Genomic DNA, 19878 nt, shown 5'->3' with positions numbered 1-19878 from the left:
TCCCAGGAGTCAGAGGACTCTAAATTGGAACCTGGTCTTCCAGGTCATTATGAAATTGTATTTGTCAAGGTGGGAGCTTAGAACATATTTTAATTAACAGGTTGTTCACTTGATTTATAACTTTTAAATATTTAGAAACATGTATGTGGGCCCCCATTTGTCCTCTTGCCCCAGTCCCTGCACAGTTAGGGGTGGTCCTGGCAGCACCTGTGACCGAAGCTGCTATTTGGTGCATTCCCTTCCTGCTCTCCCTGTCCCCCGATACAGTAGCGCCCCTGTAAAATTGGTCTCAGGACACACCCACCTGGACCAGGAAGGAGTTTCAAGGTGAAATGAAGACTGTCAGCTGTCGCCAACAAGCGGTTCCCCCTTGGGCCTCCTGACCTCATTCTCTACCCCAAAATTGGGACAATTGTTTTAAATGTCCTGTGATGCTTAGGGGGAAGGGATGATGGGGAGAGAGTTTGCTTATCTCCTGAGTGTGGGGAGGGTGTGGGCACTCATTGGACCCAGAGAGCAACAAGGGAGCCAAATGGGGCTGCAGCAGCAGGAGAGATGGAAGTTAGACTGGGGGAGGATCAGGGCTGGACCCCACATCCCTCCAGCTGCCCTTCTCAGAAGGAGCTGTGCCGGCCGCCAGGAAGGGGGCCATGTGTCTGTAATGTGGGTCCTCCTGTAAGTTTGGATCTTGAGCTTTGGATGGGGAAGAGGGTGGGGGCCAGCTGGCCAGATGGTGGGAGTCATCCCTGGCAGGAATGAATGGCATATCGGTCTCAACCATAGTTGAGTGCCCTGTGGCACCTGGACACACCGTCTGTTCAGAAGAGAGAGTCACGCAGCCTTTTTGTGGCTGTCCCTGACTCACTCATGGATTCTGATTGGGCTGTTTGAGGATCACACCTGCCACCTTGGCCTCATTAGTGCTGCGAAGTGCTTGATGGAACTGGACACACACACACTCACGCATGCCCTCACACACGCACACTCACACTCAGACACTCTCACACACCCAGGGTGCATGCCCGCTGACACTAACTCACAGATGTTGCTGTACGCAGTTGCATACCCCTCAGTGCTGCCTCAAGGGCAGTCTCAGGTACGGGCCCCCTGCACACCCTCCTGACACATGCACTCTGCTGACCACACGCCTTCCCCACCGTCACTCTCACTCTCCCTGTCAGTGACTTTTCATTCACCTTGGGTGACCTGCCAGCTCCAGTGGCCAGGGGTTGGCTTACTTGAGGGTGGCTGGGGGCCAGATGCCTGCATTGGTTCGGTGTTAGGGACAGGACGTAGCAGCGTCGCTCTCTTGGGACTCCTCGCAAACCCCGCCAGGCTCGACATTTGGCACCTCTGCTCCCCCAAGTCCCACAGGAGAGTCTCCAGTCCTGAGTCTCTCAGTCCGTCTGTCCCTGTGTAGTTCTCTGAGCCTCTTTCTGCCTCTCATCCTGTAAGTGTGTCTGTCTCTGTGTCCCGTGCATGCTCTCTGCTTGGTCCTTCCCCTGCCCCTGTGCCTGTCATTTTCTGTCTGTCTCTCCTCTCTCCCTGACTCTGAGTCTGTCTTTTTCTGTGTGTCTTTCTCTCTTTCTCCTTTCTCTGATGTGTGTCTCTGTCTCTCTCTCTTTTTCTGGGTGTGTCTCTGCCCTTGTGTGTCTGTCTCTCTGTCACACACACTCCTCACTCTCAATCTCTCTCCTTGTCTCTCTGTGTCTCTGATTCTGTGGCATCTGTTTCTGTCCTTATCTCTCCCTCTCTGCCTCTAAGTCTGAGTGTGTCTCTCTGATCTCTCTCTGTCTTACTCTCGTGAGGTGCCCCAGGGGAATAGGACAGCCAGATGTCCCTGGGTGCATAGAAGGGGACAAAGCATCGCAGGGCCTGCCACCACTTCTGGGCCCCTCCACTCCAGGCAAGGACAGATGTTGGCCCATCTCCCCAGCTCCTCTGCTGAGAACTTGAGAATGTGGGGACTTTGACTCCAGACTCTGAAATGTTGTTCTTCAGTGATAAGGTCGGGGGTCGTAGGCCTGGGAGCAGGGCTGGGGGGTCACTTTGTCTGTGTGGTTGACCTGATTGACTTGGGGCCGAGCAAAGGGTGTTGGGGACTGTGAGTCTCTTTCAGAAGAGGCACTGACCAGAGTGGGGCAATTTGACGCTTTTCTTTTTCCTCGAAGCAGCCGAGCTTGGCGCACCCAGCCCAGGCCCCAGCTTCCTGCTCCAAACCACGGCCGTGCTCCCCACCCTGTTCCAGACATTTCCGCCAACTGCCCCAGGGCTGCGGACCTGTTCCAGCAGCCTCCCTGCCCTCTTCCCAGGCCTCCCCACCTCCACGGGCCTCTCCTCACTGCCATGGCTCCTCACACAGGAGCGGCTGTGTTGGCTGTTTGTTTATTTGACTAAAGTTTCCTTGGGTGGGGTGAGGACCGACTCCATAGCTCCTTTTCCCCACTTCAGATGCCCCGGCAGGAGGCCAGGCCAGCCCCGCCATGCTCCCACTGCCCTCGCTGCCCTCCCTCCAGCCCCCCACGTGCCTCTCAACATCCTCAGGTCCCTGATTTCTCAACCCTCCTGATCTCAGGTCTGTTGACTCCTACATCTGATGCCAGCTGACCCCTCCCACTGGGCGGGCAGCACCGGGAGAGACAAGATATAGCCCTGCATCCCCCCAACCTTTGCCTAGTGGAGGGGATATACGGGAGAAAGTGTTGGGAACTGGAACCCTTGGCTTCTCTGGGGATTCCCAAAGAGGAACCCATGGGGTGTGGTCTTCAGAATGTGGAGAAGTCTCCCCACCTGCCTGTCCGGCTCTCGGTGGCTGAGCCTTGAGGCAGTGATAGAGTGAGACTTCAGCAGAGGAATAATTCTCTGATGGGTTTGGGGCCCCTCCCAGGATCCATCCCAGAATGATCTCCCTGGGACCCCAAGGGTCTTTCCATTCGATGTTGTGTGGTACTGTACTGTACACAGAACTGTCTCATCCTGCCCTATGAACACCTGGAGAGGGAACGAAATCCCGATTCAGGCAGAGTCTGGACTTAAACCCACATCTCCCCACTCCACACAGCCAGGCCTCCTCCCGGGCCAGCCAGAGCTGCTCCTTGGGCAAAAAGGAGCCTTTTTTTTTTTTTTTTTTTTGCCATTTCTTGGCTTTCCCTGCATCTCCCTCTCACCCACATCTCCTGCATCTTCACAGGCCTGCCATGGAGACCTCTGGTTCCCTCCCGGGTCTCCGGCTGGGGAGGAAGTGTAGGGAGAGGTAACATTCTTGTGACCTTGTTCTAAGATCTGCTGTGCTAGTTAGCAGCTTCCTGAGGGGAGAGGGGCACGAGAACCTTTTAGAGATGGTTTCAACCATCTGGGTGCTAATTGGGAATGTGACTGTCCCTAGGTTAAGGCTGGGGACAGCTATTCCGGGGCTGCAGGATGAAGTGTGGGGGCGGAGAGGCCAGAGGGGAGATCAGGAAGTTTCCCCAAATAGCCTGGCCAGCAGCCAAATGTGGGAGCCAAGTGGGGGGAGGAGGGGGGCAGCCCAGCTGGGGGGCAGCTGGCCAGTTGGCACTTGGACCTGGACCTTGGGAAGCTGGGCAAGGGGCAGAAATGGAGCAAGACTGGTATTGTCCCACTTTTCTCTCCTGCTGAAATGGGCTTCTCTGGAACTTGGTGTCACGAGTAAGGGGAGGCAGAAACAGAAGAATGTGTCTCTGGCCTGACCCTTTTCTCTCCCAGGGGCCCTTGTAAGCGCCAGTCCATTCCCCTGCCCCTCACCCAGTGACACCGCCTCATTCATTCATTCAACAGATATTTATTGAGTACCTCCTATGTGTTATACTTGCTAGGCCTGCCCTGGGAATTCAAGGAGGAGGAAGACAGGGTGAATATGAGAGAACACGAGGAGGCAGGAAGGAAATCTACTTTAAGGAGGGCAACCGGGGAGGCCTCTCACAGAGGGGCTCTTTCAGCATCATCCTGAGAAGGGGAGGTTGGAGCCAGAAGGAAAAGCACCCTCTAGGCCGAGGGAAGGCCCTGAGGTGAGGGAGAGCTTGCTGTGCTCCAGGGAGAGAAAGAGCCCAGTGTGGCTGGAGGATGTAAGCAAGGTAGGGAGTAGTTCGAAAACAGATCGGAGGGGCATAGGATATGTTGACCTGGACATTTTGACCCCAACAATGTTTTGGATGCAAACATTTTAAACCAAAACATACCAACACTGAAGACTTTTTTAGAAAGTGTTTTCCAGTTCGAACTCTATTCATCCAACTGAATTCCGCAGTCAGATTTTTCAGTTTTTCCCCTATGGTGCAGTTAAACAAATTTCCATTTTTTTAAATTCCCTTTTAATTTTACAGAAATTATTTTCATTGGCATCAATTCTGTATAAATTCTGCTGCCAAGATTTGACTCATTGATCGATCCAAGGCTCCTGACCCTAGTCTCTGCCATTCTGTGATTGATTGGCAGATAATCAATTGCATCCAATTCTGGAACATTTAAATTTAAAACAAGATGTGTGTCAAGATTGAATTCTGTCCATTTTAGTGAATAATGAGTTTTTTTTTCCAGTTCTAGCCATCGTCAGTGTTACTTCTACCAGTGATGTTCTTAGATGGAGGATTGTGTTTATATCTCAGTTAATCTGTGGGAGGGAAGGTGGAGGGGCCAGTCGGGAGAGAAGGACTTTGGGGAGGCAGGTAGCAGCCAGATCTTCCAGGCTGGGGTAAGGCTCCTCCTAAAGTGAAGGAGAAGCCTTAGGAGGTTTTAAACAGGAGAGTGACACGATTAGATTTGCCTTTTTAAAAGACTCCTCTGGCCATTGGAGAGCAGACCGGAAGGGCTGGAAATGGAGAAGTGGAGGCAGGGACGCTGATGAGGAGGCTGTGATACTAATCTGGGTGGTAAAGAGAAGTGAACTGATTGAAGAAAGATTAGGGTCCTGTCCCACTCCCAAGGACCCCAGCATGGTCCTCCCTATGTGCCCAGAGTGACCTCGATGTCACCTCCCACCCTCAGCTCCTGCCCCTCCCTTCCTCTGAGGCCCCAGACACCCCAAAGTCTGGCCACTCAGAGTTTGCACAGGATGGAGCCAAAGAACCAGGGTGTTTTCCTTGGGGCTCCCTCCCGGTCCATCTCCTGGCTGAATGGGGCTGAGGGACAGTCAGGGATGCCCTGCCGAGGTTGGGGTGGGAGACTGCAAGAGGTGGGGGGTGGCTCTTGGGTCTGCCCACCCAGAGCACGTGGCTGGAGCAGCCAGGGCAACCGCAGACCTGGCAGTGAAACAGACCCAGACACAGGGCGCTTGTCCGGCCCGTGGCTCCGAGCTCAGGGTGTGACCCTGGGCAGGGGTATAAAAGGCCCTCTGTTGTTGCGAGGCATGGAGCCCACCTGGGCCGGGCCAGGCCAGGCGCCTGAGGAGTGAGGAAAGTGGGCCTGGGGCTGCTTGGGGAGAGGAGGCTTGAAGTGACACAGACCCAGGGTTTGGGTGTCATCTGGGCAAGTCACTTCCTTTCCTTGGTCCTCAGTCTCCTCACCTGTAAAATGGAATCTTAATCCCAGCCTCCCAGACCTAGCACATCATCAGGGCCCACTTTGTTGACTGATTAAAGCATCACCTTCTTAGAATCATGAATTTTAAAGATTATTTAATAACCACACGTAGTGATTACCATGTATGTGTTTACTAAACTCTTTACAAATATTAACTCATTTAATGCCCATAACGACCCTTAAGAGAGGTACTATTTATCCTTATTTTACAGATGGGGAAACTGAGGCATGGAGGTGGCCAAAATCACTAGCTAGGAAGTGGCAGAGATAGGATCTGAACCCAGACAGTATGGCTATACTATGCTGCTTCCCAAAAGCAAGGGGTGGGCGTCCCTCAGGCCAGGCAGCTAAGGAGGGGCCCTGATTCTTCAGCAGGGATAGAGGCGGTATTCTGGAGCATCTCTGCTTCGGAGGGCATAACTGTGCAATGTCTCTCATCCCAGGGCCTGGCCCCTAGCGTAGGGCTAAGAGTGCAGCGGGAGGGAGAGAAGTGAGACTCCAGCAGAGGAGTCCCGGGACCCAGGGCAGGAGAAGAGGTTGGAGCAGGGATCTCGAGGAGCAGGTCACAACCCTGCTACCTTTGGCCCAGTTGTGGGAGCAGTTGTGCCCAGCAGAGGCTGGGGTAGATTTGGTATTCCTTCAACTGGGACAAGTCATTCCCTCTGGGGTGCCACGTGGTAGGAGGAGCCAGCCTTCCACCCGGGAGCCCACGGTCTGGCTGGACATGAAGCGTGGACGTGGAACAGAACGGCATGGGGTCTTCCAGCGGTGGGGAAGCAAAGCCCCAGCCCACAGCGGTGGGAATCTTCAGGCTTCGTGGTACGCCTCGGAGCATGCGCAGCGTTTAGTGGCTGAGAAAAGAGGTGGGGCCTCCCCGCCGGAGGGCAAAGAGGTGGGTCAGTGTGTATGGAAGCAGCAGGTGGTCCCGTGTGGGCATGGTAGGGGCAGCCATGGAGGGCTCTGAGTGCCATGCTCCGAGCTCAGACTTGCTCTTCTAGACGCCTCTCTAGACCTGTCTGCTCTTCAGAATCACCTGGGTGCTTGTTAAAAAAGCAGACGCAGGGCCTCCCCCCAGCCCCTGAATCCAAACCTCGGGGGTTGGGGCCCAGCCCAGGATGCCTGGCAGGCTCCCCAGGTGATGCACACGTGGCCAGGCACTTGGGAAAACAGCGGGGCGAGGGGTCTCACCCTTGGCTGCACATCAGAATCACCTGGGCCAAATTTAAAAGTCCAGGGCTCCAGGCTGCACCTCAGATCAGTCCATGAGAGTCCCTGGGGGGGGGGGGGGTGCCCAGGCATCAGAAATTTTCAAAGCTGCCCAGGTGACTCTGTTGAGGACCCTCAGACAGGCCTGTCCCTCAGGTCAGCCAGGTCTGGTTGAACTATTCCCTCCTCAGAGAGGCCTTAGCTGGTGGCTTGTCCCCCCGACCTTGTGTGTTGGTCTCCTTATTGACTGTGACCATCCCCTCTAGATTGCAAGCTCCTTGAGGACCCCTCAGGACATTGTTCACTGCTGGACCCCCTGGATGTAGAATGGAGGGCCTGACATTTCCTAAGTGTTTAATAGGTGTTTATTGAGTGAGATTTTTTTTTTTAAAGATTTTATTTTTTCCTTTTTCTCCCCAAAGCCCCTCCAGTACATAGTTCTATATTCTTCGTTGTGGGTCCTTCTAGCTGTGGTATGTGGGACGCTGCCTCAGCGTGGTTTGATGAGCAGTGCCATGTCCGCACCCAGGATTCGAACCAACGAAACACTGGGCCGTCTACAGCGGAGCGCGCGAACTTAACCATTCGGCCACGGGGCCAGCCCCTGAGTGAGTTTCTTGAGCACCTACTCTGTTCCAGGCACAGTGGTAGACACTCTCCCTATATCATCTCTTAATTCTCCCAACAGCCTGTTAGTATCCCAACAGGTAGATACTCTTGGGCCCATTTTACAGATCAGAGAGGTGAAGCAACTTGCCCAAGGTCTGACGGTTCTAGAGCCTGGGACTCTGTCCTGGGCCCCGTACCGCCTCCCGCCAATGCTTTTGAGCAGCCCTGCTGTGGGAAGTAGCGTGGAGGATGGACAGAGGGCCTGGGGGGCAAAGGACGTGTTGACACAGCCCATTCCCGGGGCGTTTCTTGGAAGCTCTCGGCTGTCTTTGAAAGGCCTCCTTCATGGCCTGCAACGGCCATGTGCTTCCACCCGCCAGACCAATTTGAGAGGAGGACTCCTTGATGTGGTCGGCAGCTGCTCCCTGACCAGCAAGGTGGACCACGGCCACCCTACGTCTCTCCCAGCCAGCGGGCTTGGAGGCTCTCCCCTCCCTCCTGCCCCAGGTGACCTGGGATTCTCAGGGTCATCTGCAGCCTCCCCCTGCCTCCAACCTTCAGAGGTTAGGATGGGTTAGGTTCAGTTTCTCATCCTGAGGAAGGGGGAAAGGACCCCAAGGTCCGGTGGGGTGGGCCGGGGTGGGAGGATTCTGCTGGACAAACTAACCAAGTAAAAGCATCAGGAAATGGAAGGTGGGTTGGGGAGACTCAAAGAGCTTAATTTCCACAGGGTTGATCCTGGCTGGCAGTCAGGGCCTCTCCCGGGCTCTTCTGAATGCAGCTCTTTAAGTAAAAGGGAAGGTAGCCAAGGTCCCAGTGAGGACCCCTGGGCCCTCAGCCTTCCCCTTCCCTTCTATACGGCAGTATGGGGCAGTCCCCCCAGTAAGCTGACCACCTTCTAGACTGCTACTATTGCAGCTAATATTCTGGGGAGGGGGCTACCCCTGCTGTGGGCACCCCAGTTCCCAGCCTCCTCTCCTCCAGCCCTGGCCTCTCCTACACAGCCCAGTAGCTTTGCCGAGCTGGATGAGGAGGTTGAAATAATTTCCATTGCATTGGCAACAAACATAAGTTGGATACAGCTCTGGGCTGGGAAAGATTGGGGACCGACCGGCAGCCTTGGGAGGCAAGATGATGGGCAGGAGGGGAGGGGTTTAGTCTGGACAAGGGGATGGGCACCCTGTTGGGAGAGGGGATTGTTGGTGAGATTTTGGGGGTTCCACCCAGGCCCGTTTGTCTTCCTCTTTTTGCCCCGTTTCCCATGCACAGCTGTGAGGAAGTTCTTTCTGCAGTCTCATCACTGTCTCTGCTGCTGTAAGTAGCAGTGTCATCCCCCACATCACAATGGCTCTTTACAACTGGCAGGATATTTTTTATGTGTTATCTAATCTTCTCAGCTGTCAGCCTTGGGTCAGGGGAGTTATTATTAGTTATTGTTATTGGTATCCCCATTTTACAGTTGGGGAAACTGAGGTGTGGAGAAAAAGAGCGTGTTCCCAGTCACAGGTTAGCAAGTGGCAGAGTCGTAATGTAAGTTCATGTTGCTCAATTCCAAGTTACTTGGGTTCTCATGCTGCCGCCCACCCAAATTACAGTCGTGTGCTGCTTAACGACGGGGACACATTCTGATAAATGCGTCATTGTGCGAACATCATCGAGTGCACTTACACAAAGCGAGATGGTACAGCCTCCCACACACCCAGGATATGCGGTTATGGAGCGACTGTCGTATATGTGGTCCATCATTGACCAAAACATCATTATGTGGCGCATGACTGCTCCCACAGACACAGCTCACCCCTGTCCCCCGCTCCTCCCTTCCATCTCACCGCAACTCAGAAGCAGCCCGGCCTGGAGGTCATCCTGGCCATCCCCCAGCTTCACACCAGTGCGGTGGGGCCTTCGTGGGGCCGGTATCTGGAGCTCTTCTGGCCATGGTCCAGGAGAGGGCGATGATGGCAAAGTCAGGGGAGTCAAGGATGTCAGCTGCTGCTGCTTCTTTTTGAGCAAAGACTTTGAAAGTTTAATGTGATAATCTCATCCTGATTACTGCAAACTGAGGTCCTCTGGCTCGTCCAAGAACCCATTACTGGCCTCACAAGAGGAGCAGGGAGACTGCGCCAGGCCCTCCCGGCCTCCCCAGCCCCATCCTCATGCATCCTCAGGGGACTGAGCCTTGGTTTGTTTTGGGGTTTTTTCAGTAGAAAGAAAGTGTTTCTAGGTCATGGTAGGGATGTTTCAGGCCTCCCTACTTCAAGACCCATTGGGGAACCCCAACCTTCCCTTTGACGTCTGAGAATTTAAGTTCTAGGAAGGGGCTGCTGTGAGTTTGGGTGTGAGGCCTATCAGAGGGCACAGAAAATCAGCCCAGCCAGGGACCCAGGAAGTTGTCCCCCCACCCCATTTTACTGGCTGGGACACCGAGGCCCATTGCTGTTGTCTCCACATCACGCCTGCCCAGAAGTGAACCAATTAGCACCATGCCTGGCTCTGTGTTCCCAGCGCCTGTCTCATTATTTGGGGATTTATGTCTCGGTCACCGTGAAGGACGACTGTCCCTGTTTCCATTGGGGTGAGCCTGGCCAGCCCTGAGCCCAGAGGCGGCAGGAGGTGGTGCCGTTCTGCTTGGGGCAGGATGGGGATTTAATTTCAGGGGGATTTGCAAGCAGTGGGGAGCCGCCCTGGGCACATGGTGGCTCTGGGCTATTTTAGGAGGCAAAAGGCTGGCCTCACAGGGGGAAGGGATCACGGTGGACTTGTTCTAGCCATTAGTGATTCTGCCCTTTCAGTGGGAACAGAAAGGACCTGTGATGGACCAGGCAGGCTGACCTGAGGTTAGGGCTTCACCCATCCTCCTGGAACCCAGGGGCCCAGAATTGTGCCGCACACCCTACCCCAGTCCAGACTATGAGCAGAATAGAAGCTGCTGGCTGGGTAGAGGTCTATGGCTCCTTGCCTGAGCTCCTTTCCTACAGGCTTTGCTTCAGCCAGGCCCTTGGTGTTGTTAGTATGAACCATTAGTAGAACCATCTCATATCTTTGTGGCAGAGATTATATTTATTGAGCACTCAGGGAAGGCGCCATGGGGCAGGAAAAAGGGCATAGCCTTAAGGCCAGGCTCACCTCGGCTCCTGTTCTGCATGGGCCCCTTCCAAGCTGGTAATGTGGGTTGTGAAGTCCCTTCACTTCTCTGAGCCTCCATGTCCCTGGCTCCAAAACAGGGACCATAACCCCCCATCGGTGATGCCCATCTTATTAATTGGCACATATGACGTCAGGCACTCTGCAGGCAGCCTCTGTGATGTTGTTGTCTATTAATTGCCTCCTTTTACACGTAAGGAAACTGAAGCTCAGAGACGGGGAGTAACTTGCCTAAGCCCCTACAGCCCATTCCGCTTCTCGCACCCAGAGCGAGAGCTGGTTCCTTCCTCGAATCCAGCAAGATGTATTGGTTGCCTTCGCTGTGCCAGGCATGTTCTAGGGCTGGGGATTCATCACAGACAAAACAGAGGAAGAGGAGATAACAGGATGAGACTGGGCAGCAGTGAGAACTGAATGGCCCAACTAGAGACTCAGTGGCTTTATTTAGACTAAGGGTCATTTTCTGGCTGGGGAGAGGGCAATCACCAGGGGCCTGAATCCCTCATTGGACGAGCGGTGGCTGGGCAAGGGTGCACCGGCACCCGCGGTACCTCCAGCCCTCTTACTAGGAAGAGGTTTTCTGTGTTTTCTTCCTCCTCACCCCACTTTTATAGGAAAAAAGTCACGGGGCGCATTGGGATAAGGCCTTTAGGGGCACCATGACACAGAGGAACGGGAACCTGGAGTTTAGAGTCAACCAGGTGGGGTTCAATGCCCACTTTCTAGTCATGTGAACCTGGGCAGGTAAATTAACCTCTCACAGCCTCTCTTTCCTCGTCCGTCTTCAAAGTGCGGAGAGAAGTACCAGCCTTTCAGGGCTGTCGGGAGGATAAATGGATGGATAAAAGTGTGGGAAGGGCCTGGAGTACAGACAGCCCACCACTAATGGCAGTGTTTTGTCTGTGTGCAGGGCTGGCATTTGGGGGCATGTTGTTCCTAGGTATCTAGGTGAAGCCACGTCTTTCTGGTGGTGCTAAGCTGGCACCTGTGGTCCTGCTGAATGATTTCAGCAGGCTCGGCAGACCGGGAGAGCCAGCAAGCCTAAATAGAAGGTCTGATGCTCACAGTTCAAGAAATCGCTCTCTTGGAGACTGGATGGGGAGGCTGAACTCACCAGCATATGACATGAAAATAGACCTGGGGGGTTTCATGGACCCTCAGCTCTATATACAGCTTGCTCAAGAGTACAGAAAACTTAGGGGGTGGGCAGCATTAATAGAGGACAGGGTCGAGGATGGGGGGAGGTGATTCTCCCCCTTGTTCTGTTCTAAGGAGGACATTGAAAGCCTAAATAAATTTAGAGGGATGTGATTGCGATAATAAAACACCTGGAGGCCATTTAGTCAAGAAACTTTTATGAAGTCGCTTCGTTCAGGTCAGTTGGTCACCATACAGGGTATCAGGCAGAAGGGAATGAATACAGGCCCGGAACTATTCTTCTCAGTGCAGTGGGGTGGCCGGGGCAGGGCTTGGAGGAGACAGTTCATTACATTGTAAGCGCAGTGTTAGGGACCCATACAAGGTGCCCTGGGAGCACGTAGGAGGGGCTTCCTGGCGGAGGTGGCCATGTCAGGGGAAGAATGGTTGAGGGATATGCGTCTCTTTACTGGGAGAAGAGACCTCTTAGGAAGAAGCTGCGGGCCATGTTTAGCTGGCCGTGGAAGGTGAAATGTGCTTTTTCTGCGTTCCCAGGGAGCAGGTCTAGCCCCCGTGCATGGGTACTGCGCGGAAGCAGCTCTCAGCCCCCGGGTTGCTGTGATTTCTATCACTGAGCACTACCCAACAATGGAATGGGCTGTCTCCTGAGGCAGTGAGCTCCCTGTCTCTGGCATGTTCAAGCAGAGGCCAGAGGGTAACATGTCAGGGACGAATTACAAAAGGGACAGGATGACCTCTCAGATCCCTTCCAAGTTGGAGCAACTGCAGTTCTCCACGGACAGACACAGGATGTGGACTGTGACTGAGAGAGGTGTCACTGGATCAAGTTAGAGGACGGGTGTGCTGTGGGACGGCGAGGTACACACGGTGCACCGTGACTGTCGGCCCCACCATGGATTTATTTTTGTTTTGGTAACCGCTTTCTCGAGATATAAGTCACACACCATACAATTCCCCCATTTAAAGTGTATAGTTTGATGTGGATTTACTTTTAGAGTGGAAATGAGTTCATGCATTCATTCAACAACAATTTATCAGGTAGCTATTAAGTGTGCCTCAAGCTTTGTGCTGGTGCTTCGGATCCCTGGGAAATAAGGCCCTGCCCTCATGGGGGAGATGGGTGAGTGTCCACACAAAGCAATGACATCTTGGGAGATGTGCTAAGAGGGAAATTACCAGGGGCTGGGACAAAAAATAATGGGGCTGGGGAAACCGGGCCTGGGGAAATGACATTTGAGCTGAGGCCTGAGTGACAAGGAAACAGCCCTGTGAAGGTCAGAGGAGCATTCCAGGTTAAGGGAAAAGCAGGGGCAAAGGCCTCAAGACAGGTGTCAGTTGGTGGGTGTGAGGACCAGGGAGGCGCGCGGGGAGGCCAGTGGCAGGCCCCGCACCGTGCCTCAGTGGGGCAGGCGCGGCCAGGACTGCTCACAGTGGGGCCTCCTCTCTAGAAGGCTGATCCACGTGAGGCACGAGGTAAGTGAGCAACAGTGCTACATCCTTGGATGTAAGAGCCATTTCTGACCCCTGTCTTTGGGGACAGAAAGTCCTCTGTTTTCTTACCCTGTTACTGTTTCCTCAATAATGGAAAGATGCCAGGGCTCGTGGGACACCACGCTGCCAGCCCCTGCCTCCTGCCCTCCCCTGCTTGGCTTCACGCTCCTGCCTTGTGCACCCACAGTGGGCCAGACCCTGTGCAGTGACTCCCTGGAGGAACCAGAAAGGACCCCAGCCGCACACACCGGTGGCGGTTCCCTGGCAGGCCCCCTGGCTGTCTCCCCTGACCTCCGGAAACAGTTCCTAGGAGCAGTCTGGAGTCTCCCATTTGGTGCTCACTTCCTGAGTGACTAGGCCAGTTATTTAACATCCCAATCTTTTGTTTCCTGGCCTGTAAATCGAATGCCATCCCTCCTGGCACCCTGTAGGTGCTCCATGAATGTCAGCGTCCTCCTTCTCCCTGAGCTTCCCCGCCCCCCCCCCAAAGTGGGACCAGTTGCAGGGGGTGGAGGAGGTCACAGCAGGCCCCTGGGAGGTAGCCACTTTGGGGTCCCTTCCCCGAGCTCTGGGACCCCTCGGGAGCTCACGGGCACTCAGGCCTGCCTGGCCAGGGGTATGGAGGATACTCACCAATGGGCCCAGCCCTTCCGCCGGGCGAGCCCTGGGGTGTCCCCTCGCCTCCCTTCCTGGGGCGCCCTGCCGCGCAGCCCCTCTCCCAGCCACCCGCCCGCGCTCCGCTCGGGGCGGCGCGGCTCCTGGCACCTGCTCCGCGCGGGCCGCCCAGGGGCGGGCTCGGGAGACGCGGTGGCTGCCCCGGGACGCGCGGGCCCGGGACTCACTCGCCGCGCACCTCCGGCAGCCGCGAATCCGGATCGCCCCGGGTGGCCGCGGGCGGCTGGATGCGGCCCCGCTCGGGTCGGGAGCGCCCTTCAGGTAGGCGCGGGCGCCGGCTGTGAGACCGCCCTCCTGGCTCGCCATCGCGGACCGACACACCGCCGCCGGGGCTGAGCACTCGAGGGGGCCGCGCGCGGGTGCGGGGGTGGGTGCCTCTGTAGGGCTGGGGGCAGCGGCCAGGACCCTGCCCCGCCTTGTGTATGGGGAAGGTGGGAGACAAGAACTGTAACAACCGAGGTTAAGTTACTGAGGTTAAGAAACCGAGGTTGGGAGTGGAGACTACAAGAGTGATGGGAAGAAGGACTCGCAGCTCCCGGTAGGGGAAAGCAGGCTGGGGACCGCTGGGCAGAGAGGGTGAGACCTTCACCCTAGGGAGGGGACCATTCTCTGCAGACAGGGGCCTTGCCCAAATAACCCACCTTCTTTTCCTACGGAGTTCAGAGAATCCAAAAAATCAATCCATCCTTATCAGCCCCTGGGATAGAATAGAATGAAAGGGGTGGGGAAGGGGAGATCTCCTATTGTGTTTTTGGGGGTGCAAAGAGCACACTTGCCACTGGGGCCCCTGCACCTCCCTCATGCACAGTCATTGGAGGCCTTCCTGTCCTGCCCCCGCCCCCTTCAAGCAGCCCGCCTCATCTCCAGCAATGGGCAGAGGTTGGCCCTCCTGGCATGAGGAGGAGGCACAGCTGGCAAACAGTCCCAGGACCTGCCAGCCTCCTCCCTCTGGTCCCCGGGACTCATTCCCCCAGCCCCAACTTGGAAGTGCTGATGAGGCCATCGTGGCAGGGAGTGGGGTTTGGGGGAGCTCCTGCTCAGTCCTATGGGGAGTTGGGCTTGGAGAGCAGGCCGTGGATGAGGCTGAGCTGTGCCAGATTCCGGGCCCTGGTGTGTGTAAAAGAGGGGCGTGGGGGGTGGGGGTGGCACAAGTCAGGTTTCCTAGGCCTTGCCTGGTAGCAGAGGCTAGAAAAGGAGCTAGTGAGGCTAACACCCCACCACCACCACCTTAGAGGAGCTGCTCTGTGTTGCCGCTGTGGACCCTTCAAGGAGAGATGCAGCTTAGATAGCAAGAAGGACGTCCTTCCTGAGGGTGGCTTGAGGGTCTTTTAGGGGAGTCTCACTGCCCAGGAGAGGCAGTCTCTGTCTTTGGGGGTGTCAGGAAGGGAGAAGGCCCTCTGGGATATCCTCCAATAGGGGGTGAGGACAGAACAGACTGGAGGAGGGGAAGTGTGGGTGACCTCATCTCTGGACCATCGCTCTCCCTCACCTCCCATGCCCTCTCTTGCCCTTCCTTGGAGCTGGAGTGTTGACTTTCAGCACCTCTTAGTCAGCTCACTCCTGAAATCCCCAGCACCCAGCAGTCCCCAGGAGAAGGTGACAGGCTTCCTCTGTCATCACTTTGGATGGGAAGATAGACATGGCTGCCTTAGTTTGCCCAGTGGGCCCCCCTCCTGGGTCCCCTGACATCTGGACCAGCTGTTACCCAGTCCCAGGGTCCCTTGCTCTGGCAAAGCAGAGATGTGTGGGCTGGGGGTTGGCACAGCTGGCCCCTCTCAGGCCATCCCACTCCTATAGCTAGGGGGTCTCTGGCTCATCTGGGGAGTCTTGGGTGTGACCCTGGTTGACTCCAGCTCTCTGGGCCCACAGGATGACTGGGATGGGTGCCAGTCTGTGGTGGCCATGCACTGAACTAGGTTGTTCCCCTTCCCCACCCGGCAAAGGGGTCAGCCTTGGGAGAGGGAAGGTGGCAGGGACAAGAGACCAAATGCTCAGTGGTGGCTCCTCGGGGGCATTGACGGGGCAGCCAAGCCCAGTAGGGCTCACACTGTACTGGGACAAGAACAGACGAGGCTTCTCTTCTTCCAGACACCTCTCTGCAGCTGTGTTGGTGGGGAGGGGAGGGATCCCACACTCCTTCTTGTGACCCTGTGAGTGACTGGGATGGGAACTCACCAGGGTCTCCAACCCCGGCCCCTGCATCATAGGATGGGAGAGAACTGACCCTATTCACCTGTCTCTCTTTTTGACTCAGCCTCAGTTTCCTCATTTGTAAGCCTCACAGGGTTGTTATGATGTTGACGGAGGCAATGTTTTACAGTGACCAGAAGGCAACAGCACTCACCATCAGGCAGTTCTTTCTCCATACCCACCCGGCCTTTCTCTCTTGGCGGTGGCGGCGGCAGCGCAGCGGCTGAAAGAAACAAATACAACTTGGCCTCCCCCTACCCCCACCTTACAGGCAGCTGCTCTGTGTTGCTGCAAAGGACCTAAGAGATTAGCCGAGCCCAACCCCCTCTTTAAAGACAGGAAACTGAAGCCCAGAGGGGCAGGGACCGGCCCAAGGTTGGCCAGCCAGCCAGGCTCCCTTGTCAGGGGCAGGGCCCGGGACCCGGCTGGGGGAGGTGGGAGGGTAGATGTTGGCAGATGTGGGAGAAAATACCAGAGTGTAATTGGGCTCATTAAGGGTTTGGTAAGGGAGCCCTTCATGCCTGCCAAAGGCTGGGGACAGGCCTAGAACCTTCATCTCCTGTGAACCCTTTGGCCAAAGTCTTCCCCGAGGACTGCCTTTCCCAGGCTGCAGCTGAAACAACTCTCTGCTCTGTACTAAGTCCCTTTCCATCACTGGATAAGGTAGGCAGAGAATCCTACCGCACTGCAGTGCCGACGACCCCGCTGAGACCCGGGGCCCTGAAGTCCATTCGTCACTGGGGCCCTGCCTGAGAGCTCCCGCCCCGCCCCGCCCCCTCCAGCTCCATATGGATGGACATGCAGACAGACAGGCGGACAGCAACCATGGCCTCCATCAACTCTCCAGCTCTGCTGCGTGCCTGTATTCAAGTGGGTGGGTCCCTCCCGTGGTGCCACCCCTGCCCTCCCTGCTGCAGCCTCAACCCATCTCTCAGGGAAGGTGAGAACAGAGGGAGCTCTAGCCCCTTCCTGTGTAAGTCACAGACAGACACCAGGTACGGGCGTGCTCTTTTTCTCTGCTTTCACCTTTTTTGTCCAGAGTTAAGTGCAGTTCTCCCCATTTCTTCACACGCCTTCCTCTCGGCCTCTCTGGCCTCCACTCTTCCTGCCCAGGTGTGACACTTTCCTGCCTGGCACCCTGGTCTGTCGGGGCTGGGCAGCGGGAGCCCTTCTCTGAATCTGTAACCCCTCACCACTCGGCAGTTCAAAGCAGGGCTTGGCAGCCTCTGGGGAGAGGTGGAACAGGGCCGTGGTGAAGGACTTGGGCTCTGGAGTCAGACAGGTGTAGGTTCAGGTCCGGCCATCGTCCTCTCAAAGCCTGTTCTCTAATCTATGAAGTGGGATAATAGGTTAATAATAGTGCTCACCTCATGGGGTTGTTGTGAAGCTTAAAAGAGAGCCTGTGTGTAAGGCACCTGGCACACGGTAAGCTCTTGATAAATGGGGTTGTAATTATAAAGAAGAGGTGGCCTGGGGCGCTGGATGGTAGAGAGGGAGGCAGGGAAACTTCTAGAAGCAGCTCCTGCACTGTGTTTCTATGTGCTTTGAAGTAAGTGCACTCCCCTGCTCTGGGACTCAATTTCCTCTTCTGTTAAGGAGAGCGTGTGGACCAGGTCCTGTCCAAGGATAGGTCCAGCTCCGATGAGTCATGCTGGTTGTGAACAGAACCCAGCACAGGGGGTGCTGACCTGCCGATGCTCACGGCAGGGGTTAGACCGACCTGTGTGTGCCCTAAAAATTGCCCACTCCTCCACCTTTCCTGGCTGGGCCGTGGCTTAGCTGGAGTGGTGTGGCTCCTGAGGAGACAGCTGGGAAGCCTGGTCAGGCAGGACAGGCTGCAGCAGGCCCAGCAGCCTGGCTGAGGGCACACAATTAGCCCCAGAATCCAAGCAGGCCCTGTGAGCCCAGGGGCTGTATATCACAGAGGTTTAATCAGCCCTGTGGCAGATATTTGTCTGCTCTCTTGGGCCATGTCCTCAGCCTCCCTGTCATAAATTGAACCGAGATTTCAAAATACCCCTGTCCCCTTGCTGGTGAGGCAGGCAGCTCTCCTTGGTAAAGTCGGGGAAATTTCATTCTCCTGAAGCCTCCCCCCGCTGGCCGGTTAAAACCCCCTCCAACACTCGACCCCTAGTACTTTCTCCCTGCCCCTTCTTCCTTCTGGGAGGGTGGGGAGACTTATAAAGGCAAGAGGATAGCTATAATGCCCTCCATCTAGACGTGAGAGAGTGCAGAATGTTGGTGAGGGGCACCCAGCCCCGTGGAGTGACATTCCAGTGTGCCCTCTGTGGACAGGGCTGTGCCTTGGACCCCATACGTGGAGCCAGGAGCTTGGCATGGCTCGCGGGGGCAGCCTAGTTGCCCCGGGAGTGTGGAGGAGTGGGGTCCGCCCGAGCGATTGGTACCAAGTTTCACCTCTTGTCTTCCCGCTAAGATGCTTGCTGCGCCACCTGGAGGTTATCTCTGGTGCTGCAGCCCAGCTACACCACCTGCAGAGCGACGGGCCCGTCACGTCACCATGCACCTCTGACCACACAAAGATCGGACCCACGGTGTACTAGTTTTCTAGGGCTGCCATAACAAAGCACTACAAACCGGGTGGCCTAAACCATAGAAATGTATTGTCTCACAGTTTGGGAGGCTAGAAGTCCAAGATCAGGGTTGAGTCCTTCTGAGGGCCGTGAGGAAGTCTGTCCCAGGCCTCTCCCCCAGCTTCTGGCGGTTCCCTGGCATCTTTTGCAATCCTTGGCTTGTGGAAGCATCACCCCCACCTCTGCATTCATCTTGACATGGTCTTCTCCTTGCGTGCATGCTTGTGTTCAAATTTCCCCCTTTTATAAGAACACAGTCATAGTGCATTAGGGGACCACCCTACTCCGGTAGGGCCTCCTCTTAACCTAACATCAGCAACGACCCTATTTCCAAATAAGAAATCTTGAAATCATAATAACACCTGTATCTTAATAACATCTGCAATGACCCCATTTCCAAATAAGGTCGTATTTCATATTCCGAACTACTAGGGGTTAGGGTTTCAACATATGAATTTTGAGGGAGACACAATTCAACCCACAACACATGTTGAGTCTCAGATGTTCACTGAGTCTCGTTACATGACATGGGCACAATGACACTCACACCATGACATAGCTGCACTGTGACATGCACACAGAGTGAGTGACACAGATTCACCTCAACAAACAATGGGGTAACAGAGACACTCACAGAGACCCAGGTACACATGACAGACATACAGGGTGACAGACAAGGTGACTCTACTCAAAGCTGCAAAACACAGACACACTGCGGATTAGTAACAGCTGCCATTTATGGGACGCTGAGAAGTGTTTTATATGGATCAGCTCATCTAATCCTCCCAGTGAGCTTGTGACTTTGGAACTGTTACTATCACCCCATTTTACAGATATACAGACGAGGGGACTGAAGCTCAGGTCACACAGCCAGGAAGTGGCAGAGCTGGGATTTAAAACCAGGTATGAGTCAATACAGAGTTAGTGCTCTTAACCGCTGTGCCCCTCTGTTCCGTTCACACACAGTCCCCACATGTAATGGCAGACACTTATGTGGGACCATTGCCCACAATAAGGACAAGCAGCTTACTGAGAGCAGGGGGCCGCGTCCAGGGACTGCAGGCAGGGTTCTTGGCTGTGGACTTGAGACATTCATGTTCTCTGTTCAGAGGTGGGCTCCGCCACTGGATGTGTGGCCTTATGAGAATATTACGGCATCACTTCAGTTGACTTGGTCTATTTTGTAAAATGAGCGTGAGCCTGAAGACACAGGAAATGCCCTTTAGGGGGTGTCTTAGTGGGGCCTAGGCTGCCAAAGTGCCGCAGACTGAGGGGCTTAAAC

The 19878-nt window shown here is 55.2% G+C and overlaps 1 protein-coding gene across 12 annotated transcripts in view; it reads left to right on the top strand.

The window, feature by feature from the left end:
- Nucleotides 1-19878, top strand: part of ZNF385C (zinc finger protein 385C) — a 50314-nt gene that overhangs the window by 2425 nt on the left and 28011 nt on the right. Inside the window, exons 1-2 of one of the 12 annotated variants that reach the window (XM_070483270.1) lie at nt 6238-6427; nt 7164-7349. The exons of 5 other annotated variants lie outside the window; for them this stretch is intronic. In XM_070483270.1, the coding sequence (XP_070339371.1) occupies nt 7217-7349 (133 nt within the window). In that variant the 5' untranslated portion in view covers nt 6238-6427; nt 7164-7216. Of the gene's footprint in view, nt 1-6237; nt 6428-7163; nt 7350-13660; nt 14077-19878 lie in introns of those variants that run through there. 6 more of the 12 variants (XM_070483271.1, XM_070483276.1, XM_070483274.1 and 3 more) reach the window with 6 other exon arrangements.

This window comes from Equus asinus, chromosome 13 (genome assembly GCF_041296235.1).
Source record: "Equus asinus isolate D_3611 breed Donkey chromosome 13, EquAss-T2T_v2, whole genome shotgun sequence".
NCBI lineage: Eukaryota > Metazoa > Chordata > Mammalia > Perissodactyla > Equidae > Equus > Equus asinus.
Note: the sequence above shows the minus strand (reverse complement) of the source record. Positions and strands in the feature narration are given on the sequence as shown.